This window comes from Schistocerca gregaria, chromosome 7 (assembly GCF_023897955.1).
Source record: "Schistocerca gregaria isolate iqSchGreg1 chromosome 7, iqSchGreg1.2, whole genome shotgun sequence".
Taxonomy (NCBI): domain Eukaryota; kingdom Metazoa; phylum Arthropoda; class Insecta; order Orthoptera; family Acrididae; genus Schistocerca; species Schistocerca gregaria.
This window is the reverse complement of record NC_064926.1, coordinates 413661127-413673501: the sequence shown is the minus strand read 5'-3', so window position 1 is coordinate 413673501 and position 12375 is coordinate 413661127. Positions and strand designations below refer to the sequence as shown.

The following is a 12375-nucleotide window of genomic DNA, read 5'->3' as shown; positions in this document are numbered from 1 at the left end:
ACAACGCTACTTTTGATTTTACTTATTTATCTATGAGAAATATCTGTTCGCTATAGATTTCATACAACTGCACCGGAGCTCGAGAAGAGGCTCGTCTCAAGCGATGTAAGCTATTGGTCAAAACATTCTACTGTGGAAATGTTAAGTTCTCCTATAACACCTTAACATCAACAGAATCTTGGGTATATTCATACGAGGCGGAAGCCTATCTGTAGTTAACTGTTTTGATTTTCAGAAGGTAAAAGGAAAGCAATAAAAGTGGATCGTTCCCGAACCTATTTCTATAAAATGAAGATTTATTCCTTCGACCGCGACCATTGCTTTAGGGCAAGGGTCGCCGAATATTAATATTTTAAGATGTGCTTCATTTTAAATGACATTTCTGGACTGGACCGTGAGCTAAGTACAGTTGACGGCTTACCACAGGGGAACAGGAGAAAGTAGCTCGGCCACTGTGGGGATTAGAGGATCTAAGAAGGGGAAAGTTTTATTGTTTGTCTTCCAATACTGACAATTCACAGGCATGCGCCATAAGTACCGATCAGCCAATACGGTGTAAATTTTTTTTGTGGAAGCAAACGCCGCTTCGTGAAAACGCAATTTAGAGGCAGTCATCGTCAAATGCGGTAAATATTGGTAGCAAGGAATATGAAACTGAATTAAGGGTGTTGCAATAAAGTGCAACGAGTAGAGGAAAAATGACATTTAAAACATAACCATCTGCTCACACATACAACACAACCCGCTCTAAGCCATGTACGTAGTTTGATAGCTTGCGTCCGGTGAGCTGGACAAGTTTTTGCCGGTTAGAGAGTCTTTTGTGTTGTCCCTGATGGAAGAGGAGAAAGGCGGGAGGGTAATCGGGCCTGAGCGGCTATGGCGATCGTGGCTGGCACACCATTTTTTTTTTGTGTGTGTGAGCGTTGGCGGTCGGCGTTCTCCGTTCAGGGCGGTGACACTGCTGGCGTGCCGTGCTGCGCCAGCCTAGTCCTGCCCTGGCTGTACTCGATCGCGCCGTGCGCGCAGTCCTCTCGGAGAATTTGGTGCAATTCGGCAAAGCCCCCTAGTCTTACCCCTTCTGCACTGACGGAACGCCTTCACCACAGGATGTTGCCGGGCACCAAGTATGCGCCTTCTTCGGGTTCCTTGGTCGACGAGAGCCCCGTTCCGCTTCCTTATGTTGATGCTGGACATTATTTCCATGTTCTCCAGAGACTTGCCTCCTTTCCCTGCTGTTGTTAGTGTTTGAAGAAGCTTGGTGCCGGCGTCCCACTTGGTTTTACAATCTTTTTGATTGCGTCATGTTCAAATGATTTCCATTTAATGTATTTTGAAAGGGTTTGTGACATCTGCTCAACTCTCTCTTGTGATGAATTGTGGGTTACGTCTAGAGTAAATATTTTCGAAAAGATTTTTGGGCTGCCAATTTTAACTAAAGTACATCCTATTGTTTTGGTTATTTAATTTTGAGGCCTAAAGACCTGTGCCGGATTACAAATCACATTTTGTCTCAATGTTGGTCTTAAGAAAAGTGATCCTCTTAAATCAGTGGAAATGACTTGTTTCTTGCAGCCAATAAGTTCTTTTCCGCCTTGGATACCAGAACGCTTGCCGCTGTTAAATTATATCTAAGACTGTACGAAAACAACTCCATGAAGACAACTGAGGTTCTTGAGAACCTTTGATTTTATCAGCAAGCTAAGAGGCCCTTTGTATACCCTGGGTGGTGGAAAATAGTTTGAAGGTGGATTCCGCATTTATAAAGTTTGTGGTCATATTAGTTCCGCACTTAAGATACTAATAATGTAGATCCTCGGCCGGCAGCAATTCCGGGTTTAAGTGTGTACCTCGCTTGAACTATTAACTTTAAGTAGCGCCGCAAGAAAAGCCAGATTCTAATGCGCTTAAAACTTAATTTAATATTAGTTATTTCGCGGCTTGTTGTCATGTGGCAGTACATTCCGAAAACTTCTATTCTCTTCTTGTCTAAACTATCTATTATCCATGTTTCACTTCCGTACAGGGCTACACTCCATACAAATACTTTCAGAAAGGACTTTCTGACAAATCTATACTCGGTGTTAACAAATTTCTCTTCTTCAGAAACGCTTTCATATCCAGTGCCAGTCAACATTTTATATCCTCTCGTCTTCAACCATCATCAGTTATTTTGGTCGTCAAATATCAAAACTCGTCTACTACTTAGCAAAACTCGTGTGCTACTTTAAGTGTCTCATTTCCTAATCTAATTCGCTCAGCATCACCTGATTTAATACGTCTGCATTCCATAATCCTGGTTTTGGTTTTGTAGACGTTCATCTTATATCCTCCTTTCACACCATCGTCCGTTCCGTACAGTTGCACTTCAGAGGTCCTTCATTGTCTCTGACACAATTACAATATTATCCGCAAACCTCAAAGCTTGTATATCTTCTCCATGAGTCTTAATTCCAACTCGACATCTTTCTTTTGTCTCCTTTACTACTTGCTCAATATAAGATAGAACAGCGTTGGGGATAGGCTACACCTCTGTCTCACTCCCTTCTCAACTACAGCCTCCCTTTCATGCCCCTAGGCTCTATAAGAGCTGCCATCCGATTTCTGTAAAAATTGTAAGTAGCCATTCGCCCCCTGTATTTGACCCCTGTCACCTTCAGAATTTGAAGGGGAGTGTTCCAGCCACAATGTAAAAAGCTTTCTCTAAGTCTACAAATGCTAGAAACGTAGGTTTGCGTTTCCTTAATCTATCGTCTCAGGTACGTCGTAGGGTCAGTGTTGCTTAGCGTGTTCGAACATTTCTACAGCATCAAGGCTAATCTTCCCGGATATCGGCTTCTACCTGTTTTTCCATTCGTCTGCAAAGAATCAGTGTTACTGTTTTGCAGCCGTGACTTATTCAACTAATAGTTGGGTAATTTTCACACCTGTGAACACCTGCTTTATTTGAGATTGGAATTAGTATATTGTTCTTGAAGACTGAGGTTATTTCACCTGTCTCATACCTCTCGCTCACCAGATGGTACCGTTTTGTCATGGCTGACTCACCCAAGGCTACCAGCACTTCTAATGGAATGTTGTATACTCCCCGGGCCTTGTTTCGATTTAGGTCTTTCAGAGCTCTGTCAAGTTCTTCACGCAGTACCATATCTCCCATATCATCTTCATCTACGTCCTCTTCCATTTCCATAATATTGCCCTCAAGCACATCGCTTTGTATACTCCTCCCACCTACTGATTTCCCCTTTTTCCTTAGAACTGCTTTTTCATCTGAGCTCTTGAAATTCATACTCTTTTCTCCAAAGGTATCTTTAATTTTCCTGTAGGTGGTATCTATCTTACTCTTAGTGATATATGCGTCTACATCCTTACATTTGTCCTCTATCCATCCCTGCTTACCCATCTTGTGCTTCCTGTCGATCGAATTTTTGAGAGGATTGTATTCCTTTTCGCCTGCTTCATTTATTTAATTTTTGTATATTATTCTTACAGCGATTAAATTTTATATCTCTTCTGTTACCCAAGGAATTGTACTAACCATCGTCTTTTTATCTACTTGGTCCTCTGCTGCCTTCATTATTTCATATCTGAAAGCTACCTATTCTTCTTCTACTGCATGTCTTTCCCCCGTTCTTCTCAATCGTTCCCTATTGCTCTCTCTAAAACTCTCTACAACCTCTAGAGTTTTGGGTTTATCCAGGTCCCATCACATTAAATCCCACCTTTTGCATTTTCATCAGTTTGCGTCTATAGTTAATAACCAATAAATTGTGGACAGAGTCCACATACGGGCCTGGAGACGGCTTACAATTAAAAACATGGTTCCTAAATCTCTGTCTTATCATTACATAATCTGTCTGAAATATCCCAGTGTCTGAAGGCCTGTTCCACATATACAACCTTCTTTCACGATTCTTAAACCAGGTGTTAGCTATAATTAAGTTATGCATCGCATTCCACATTCACCTACTACTTTTTCTTCTCTTCGATTTCTTACTATAGAATTCCAGTCCATCATGAATATTAAATTTTCGTCTCCCTTCACCATCTGAATAACTTCTTTTATCAAATCATACATTTCTTCAATCACTTCACCATCTGTGGAGTTGGTTGGCATATAAACTTGAAACTTGTACTATTATAGTAGGCCTGGTCTGTATGTCTATCTTGGCTAGAATAATGCTTTCACTATGCTTTTCGTAGTAGCTCACCTGCGTACCTGTTTTCTTATTCATTATTATACCTACCCCTGTTTGATTTTGAATTAATAGCCCTGTATTTACCTGACCAGAAGTCTTGTTCCTCGTGGCACTGAATTACACAAATTTCCACTAAATCTAACTTTAATCTATAGAATTCCGTTTTCAAATTTTCTAACCTCCTTGCCCGATTAAGGGATCTGACATTCCACGCTCCGATCCACAGAACACCATGTTTCTTTCTTCTGATTACGACGTACTCTTGAGTAATTCTTGCCCGGAGATCCGAAAGGGGGACTATTTCACCTCTGGGTTATTTTAGCCAAGAGCACGCCATCATCATTTAACCGTACAGTAAAGCTGTAAGTCCTTGGAAAAAATTACGTCTGTAGTTTCCCCTTGTTCCCAGCCGTTCGCAAAACCAGGACAGTAAGGCTAGGTCAGTCAACCATCCAGAGTGTTGCCTCTGACACTACTGAAAACGCTGCCGCCCCTCTTCAGGAACCTGTTGCACCTAAGGTACGGTTATCTGAATCGCTGAGGCACGGAAGCCTCCCACCAACGGCAAGGTCCATGGTTCTTGGAGGTCGCTTCTGGAATTTCACGTCTTATGGCTTTTCATAAGAGTGAAACCTCAAATTTAATATTAGATTTTGTTTTAAGGTGAGCCACCAGGGAGACAACCAAAGACCGTCTTGCCCGCATAGAACGTGCTCAGCTGGTGGGGCGTGAGCTATCGAACTCGGCGCAAGGCTCAGACACTTTGTCACTCAACGACAAACACAGCTTTGTGGTCGCAGAGGGTGGCAGAATTACAAAACAGAGAATACTCTACAACAAGTGTTCCGGCTTATGTCGAATTACTATAGTTAGTCTATTCCGGGCTCGTAACATGTTAATTTATGTAGATTACCTATTAATAATAAGATGGGTACGTATGCGGCCTGAGATGCCACCCCACTATGTTAGTATTGGCTATTTGGCAAATGCTTTAGGCGCGTGAGGGATGGAGTTTGCTGACTGGTTGAGAACTATTAGTTATCTTAAAATCGTCGATGATATTAGAAAAAATAACTGAAGACTTAGAATCATTCTTCAAGATAACAATGCCAGGTGTAACACTGCATTCCACACAGATAATTATCTGGTGATGATAAACATTTAATTTATGTCGTATTTTCCCTGTTAACTGCCTAATGATTTATTTTTCTTTTTCTTTACGTGAAGCAAAAAAGATACAGGTGTAAGGAACGTTGATTTCTTTTACAAACACATTTTGGCATAATTATATTTATGATACGGATACAAGTTATTCTTTGTTTTCAAATTCTGTCGTTTGCAACTGATTTTTTTGAACCGATCACGTTTTGCATATTCCCACTAGTCATTGTTGGTGGTCTATAATACAAAGAACATTATTTATGTATATTTATTTTCTTCAGCAATCTGTAGTGTTACTTGGCAGCCCTTTTAAAATATCTAGTTATTTAAAAAAAAGGTCGTTCTTTACTTTCATTAAAGAGTGAGTAAGTGATAAATCATTATCATATATTAGTACATAATTTGACAGTTAAAATTGCTGACAGGAATTACTATGGATCACCTAACAAAATACGTGTAGTTGAAGAATTATCTTTATATTATAGACCACACTTTCTGCCTATGAAAAACGGCGCATATATCGGCAATGTTTTTCACCTAGTTATTCATTTAAATCTACATTTTTTTAGTGCCTTGCCGAGAAGGAAAACGGGAGGATGTGCAAATTTTTTATGGTAATAGTAGTCGATGAGTTTGCACACATTTTCTCCTTCTGACTCTTCTCCACCTTTAAGCCAATAACCTTCTTTGTACTTCTTATGACAGTTGTAGTTCAGCTTATAGTACAATGAGTTAGATCGTAGCAGAGCAGACTATGAGAGGACTGAGCAAGAAAGCAGGTTTGAGAGAGGACTGTGAGGGAGAGACTCCCTGAAGAGACAAAGGGTGCCGTTCCACAAGAGGCCACGCGGATCGTGGTCGGTAGCGTACTGAGGGCAGTTTTTGCCCTCAAGCTCCAGGTACGGGGAAGACTCTGAAGAAGTACTGTCGTCGCCGTTTCACTTCACTACAAGGGGACAGAGTGTTAAGCTGTTGGCGCAAGGACCATGCTGTCGAACGTCGACGTTAAGCGTACCGAGTTCAACGTGCCGCTGAACGCTCAGGAAAGATGCGACTTGTGCATACGATACGTGTGCCTGAACGAGGTATGCGCGATGGCACAGCGCCCGAGCGGCAGTCGTCACCTGTATCTGGCTAGTAAATCACACTGTTTACGAATTGGGGGCGTAAAATTCTTATAGTAACCTTGTCAAAACGTACTTTCCTCCCTTGCCCGTATGCTAGTCAGGTTGTACTGTCTGCAGCATACATAAATAAAACTTCACAATCCGTGAAAATATTATAAGTCAAAAGAACAGTACCACGTTCAGTCAGTAAGGACATCAATTTATACAAGTTGCATTACAAATAGTTCGATACAAATTTACAGTACTTCTCCACATCAGGTAAAATGTACTTAATCGTTCTCACATTTTAGTAAAACCCTCAGATCATTCATATTTGATCACTGTTCCTACTCAGTAGCAGAATTTCTAAATGTGAATTACAATACTTAAAAGAAAAAAGGGCAAAATATCTTACTGCAAGTAGAGCAAAATGCCACGTACATTAAACCTTTAGAACAAACTGACCCCTGAAAAAGAGGGCCCTTATACTTGCATAAAATCGAATATTATAATATATAATTATATTACACCAATAAGAAAGTATTAGAACCTATTAAAAAAGCGAAGGTTAGAAGAAAGAATATTTGAGATAAGTAGTATGCGAATCACCAAACCTTCAAATTTTCACCATCAAATAGGAACATTATTAAATACGCTAACGCTCTATTACATATGTTAACAATGTATCTATCTTGTTACATGACCTGGAAGCCTTAACTGCAGCTATATCACTAATTGAAAGACAAATACAACAAGTTTTACCAAGAACAATGCGTTTTTAATAAGTGGCCTACTCTCATAATACGTAAGTTACAATAATTTTTTTTCATGAACATGAATCGAACAGTTAACGGCGGGTTTACAAGAGCTCCCCAGTTTACTGGTATTCAGAAACGGCATGTATTCATACGGGCTTTAACTGGAAGCCAATATGGCGCCTCACAACACTGCGCCGAAGTGAGATGGCGTGCAAGTGACGTAATTGGCGTTCTCCCATCTCATTGAACAACGTTCAATCGCACGTTCGGAATATCTGACATGGTGGATATAGCTCTGCACGTCAGGAAAGACTTTACAACGTGCTACCCCCGCTGTGACGTCAGAAACTCGGTGAACGCTCAACGTTCGAATGCACGGTCCGTGTGCCGACGGCTTTACGCAACCCACGCTGGGGAGGGGGTTCTGTTGAAAGTCAAACCTTAAAATTTTCGGCATAGGGACAGAGGAATTCCTCCCCACGACCAGTGCTGTTTTGTTTTACTTTACTTACAGAGAAATTCAGAATGGGGCGTGAGAACGCTGTGACTACATTAACGTGTAGAAAGAGAAATGTCCATTGTCCTGAACGCAGCGACGTCAAAAGGGCGGTAGGAGACGCTTCCTTGGCAAGCATATAATGTAACAACACTCAGTAATGGACACAAATGTGTTTAGTGTCCTTTACTCATTTCCTTCCTTTTACACCATTCAGCCGTCTCCTATTTTCTGAGTCAGACACACTGCTTTCAAAAATGGTTCAAATGGATCTGAGCGCTATGGGACTTAACTTATGAGGTCATCAGTTCCCTAGAACATAGAACTACGTAAACCTAACTAACCTACAGGCATCACAAACATCCATGCCCGAGGCAGGATTCGAACCTGCGGTAGCGCGGTTCCAGACTGTAGTGCCTAGAACCCCTCGGCCACCGCGCCCGGCCACCCTGCTTTACGAGATTAATAGGCATCTCTTTGTCTGGCTGCCCTGGTAAAGTACAAGACGTACTTTTGCTTGGAAATTAGCAAGTAAAGGCCGGCCATCTGCCTCAGTACACAGCTAAGCAGATAGTTCTCTGTTTAAACTTGAATTGTGGCAGACTAAGCTCTGTCAACCCCTCCCGGCTTGCTATGTAATCTAACGCCCTGCTTCCGGAGCGGGAAGGGGTGCCTGTCCCCGGCACAAATCCGCCCGGCATACTGGTGTCTTGGTCCATCCTGTGGATGGTTTTTAAAGCGGTATCCCATCAACCTCGTTGAATGTAACTGGTTACCCTTATTCCGCCTCAGTTATACTATGTCCGCGATTGCTGCACAAACACTGTCTTCACGTAAGCGTAGTCTACCACCATGGGTTCAGCGTGGGGTGGCGGTGGCGTGGGTAGACTGCTGTGGACTGTTGTGGGGTTGTGAACCACAGAGGGCTATGGCGGGACGCAGCTTGTTCCGTCGTTTCTAGGTCCTCGTTTCAATACAAAAAAAAGCTCTGTTCATAAGTGCAAGATTTGACAGCCGCCTGGTCGTGATCGCGGGAAGTGAAGAGACCTCGGGAAAACGGTCATTTACTGATCCATGTTAGGTGAGCTTTGGCTTTAAATGCGTTTTTATTCAAGAACTTAACTCAGGTACCTATGTTTTACTCTTCCGTTAGAAATTATTCTTCATTTTCTGTTGACTTTTGTACAAGTTCACCGTTGTTCTCTTGAACTTATGTTGACATAGGATTTTTTTCTTTTTGGAAATTTTTTCAAGAGCAGGGCAGGTATAACCGTGGTTCAGACACCGCCAGACGAATCTGTAAGCCTAGACCGATATGAATAGCCAGTCGTCGCGGCCATGACGCCGCTGTGCAGCCTCTCGCTGCGATAAAGTACCGCTCAACTCCGGCATGGTAGAGAATTCATGAAAAAATATTCTTGAAAATTTCTCCCCGGTAAATAGTTTTCTTTTCACTTCAATGCACGAACCACTTCATTAACGTCTGTAATGCACATTCCTTGTTATTCATGATTGACAATTAATCTCGTGAACGAGAGGTATGAAATCTATTGGTTTCCTCCCGGCGGAGGTTCGAGTCCTCCCTCGGGCATGGGTGTGTGTGTTTGTTGTTTGTCCTTAGGATAATTTAGGTTAAGTAGCGTGTAAGCTTAGGGACTGATGACCTGAGCAGTTAAGTTCCATAAGATTTGAACATTTTTATTCGTTTATACTCCTCCCCTTCTTCCTAGTCCAAACACAAGTCAGCTAATGCCTCTAAATTGATTCTTATTTTTCTAATCTAGCTTACGCTTCGTGTAGAGCGTGATCAACAGTTGTTGAAGTAATGTTCAGTGTCCATTTTTATGTAGTGAGTATAAACGGTATTCATTTAACGCAACATTTTGTTTCAAGAAGCACCACCATTAATTCCTGACGTCTGTATGTTATGAATGCAGTTGAAGGAGGAAACAATTTCAAGTGACATAAGTCACATGAGATTACAGACAGGAGCAAGAGTAGTTTGTGTCAAACACCAGGCCTTAACTGTCACAGGGTCAAATAATTCCTTTAGATGTTGTTTTTCAGTTGCCTGCACGGCTTTATCAGACGTTCAACCTGAGTGGATCTGTGCGGCATTGCACATACGCACACACGATTCAGATAACCATTCCAACCGGCATTTTCAACCTATTACGAATAATCGGAAACGATTGTGTGAAACAAAATAAACAAAGAGTTCCAAAAGACGGATTTTTTGATACCCGTGATAAAAGTAAGTGAAGTTCGAACTTAGAGAGACACTCGTAAAGAAAACACACTATTTTTGCAAAAATACAGTTTTCATTCTGCATGTGTGAAAGTTTTACAGTGTGTAGATAAATCTTTCCCGCTTGTTTCCTATCTCATTTCAACCTTTTCCCGTGATTGGTGTCGTCACGGCATGTCCCCAAGATGACTGCTACACTTGACGTACGTCATAAGCAACGTGCTGTCATAAAATTCCTGTGCTGTGAGAACGAGACAGTGGGAAACATCCATAAGAAATTGAAAAAGATGTTGATCGCAGTACAGGTACTCGGAGGGCAAGCAGGTTACTTGATGAAAGCGGGCACAGCAATATTGATGAGTGCCCTCGCAGCAGCAGGCCACGTACTGCACACACTCCAGACAATGGGCAGAGAGTTAACGAATTGGTGATTGCAGACAGACGCATCACAGTGAACGAATTGTCACGCTACTTTGGGATACAGGAACGAAGTGTTTGCACAATACAGACAGTGTTGGCATTACAAAAGGTCTGTGCCAGGTTGGTTCCCAGGATGTTGACAGTGGCGTACAAAGAAACAAGAAAAATGGCATGCAGCGAACTTTTGCTAGAGTTCGAGAATGGTGGAGATGAATTTCTTGAATGAATTGTGACAGGTGATGAAACATGAGTCCATCATTTTTCACCAGAGACGAAGTGGCAATCAGTGGAGTGGCATCATGCAAATTCACCCAAGAAAAAAAAATTCAAAACCTCACCTTCTGCTGGAAAACTTATGGCTACGGTGTTTTTCGATTCCGAAGGACTCTTGCTTGTGGGCATCATGCCAAGTGGAACCACCATAAATTATAATCCATATGTGACGACACTGGAGAAACATCAAGCTCGACTGTGTCGTGTTCGACTACGTCGGCAAAAGCAGGATGTTTTGCTGTTGCACGACAATGCACGGCCCCATGTCAGTCAAAAACCCATGGAAGCTATCACAAAACTCTGATAGACTACACTGGAACACCCGCCTTTCATTCCTGACCTGGCTCAATGTGACTACCATCTCTTTGGGAAACTGGAAGACTCTCTTCGTGGAACACGGTTTGAAGATGATGACTCCCTTGTGCACGCTGCCAAACAGTGGCTCCATGATGTTGGTCCAGGATTTTACCGTGCGGGTATACAGGCGCTGGTTCCAAGATGGCGTAAGGAAATTGATAGGGATGGCAATTGTGTGGAGAAATGAAAATATTGTTCCTAAGAGATGTATCTACAGACTGTAAAACTTTAAAACATGTAGAATAAAAGATGAATTTAAAAATAATAGCGTGCATTTCTTTTGGAGTGACCCTCTTACCAACGTAACATGAGTGGAAATAAATGTTCCAGAGATGTTTCGAGCAACGGCAAGAGTGAATAAATTTTAACGGCTTACGAGTATAATTAAGAGAGACAATGAAACGGTGTGTGCCAAAGACGTATTTCTTTCTTTATCTGTAGAAATTAAAAAGACATGTTATTATAAAGGATTGTGCTGCTAAATCACTTCTACACTTCAACATACCAGCGAGGCCAGCTGCAAAAGTGTCCACTGGAGCAACATGGTGTCGCAAGCGGCCCCTCTTTCCTGCCCTGCCCCGTGCTCTGCAGAGAGTGTGTGTGGATGTGGTTAATCAGAATAGCCAGTAGCACTCTCTCATTTAATTAAAGGCAGAACTGTGGAGGGGGATATCCACATTTACGTCTGATGTGCAACGAACAATGAAATGAGCTACGGACGTTTATTTCTTGGGAGATGTTACGAGCGTATAATTTCCTGAATGGCGTCGACTAAATGCCAAAGCTACTACATAAACTTTTATCAAACGTCAGGTTCTTTAATCATGTAATAGGTCACCTACAGTCATTATCTAGCAGATAGTTAATCTACACATGGCTGAAAATATTGAATCATTATAGGGATTTGCAATTTTTTTACACGAAACGTGTTCTTCACAAAAAATTTAGTAGTTTCGCAACTTTATCGATTTTCCGTTGCTCATCAGCTGCTTCACAATTCGTTGAATTCCTTCCTTGCATCTAAATGAATGACAGTTGGTTATTGGCCATACGCCTTTCGCTTCTTTTATTTGTAAAGCATTTCATTGGCCCAAGACGTATATTTGCTTTATATACATCACAAATACTTAATACAGTTATTACCACTGTGATAGTATACTATATGTTCTCTAGGTATTTTCCTCATTTTTAGATTAGAAACAACTTTTTCAGCACAAGTATAGTGAGGTTAAATTGTCATTTGTTGTTACCTACGACTTCAGATGTCACTGTATGTATGCTGTCCTGAAGATGTATATAATTACTCTGCAAGTTCTCAACGGCCCATTTTCGGCGTTTTCTGGAGCACATATACTTTAAC

The 12375-nt window shown here is 41.6% G+C and overlaps 1 protein-coding gene across 3 annotated transcripts in view; it reads right to left on the bottom strand.

Annotated features, from left to right (window-relative positions):
* LOC126281591 (proteoglycan 4-like) overlaps positions 1–11610 on the bottom strand; it is a 281963-nt gene extending 270353 nt beyond the window's left edge. For all 3 annotated transcript variants that reach the window (XM_049980676.1, XM_049980677.1, XM_049980678.1), the window contains exon 1: positions 11521–11610. In XM_049980676.1, coding sequence (XP_049836633.1) covers positions 11521–11559 — 39 coding nt within the window. In that variant the 5' untranslated portion in view covers positions 11560–11610. The remainder of the gene's footprint in view (positions 1–11520) is intronic.
* Between the last annotated feature and the right edge of the window lie 765 nt (positions 11611–12375).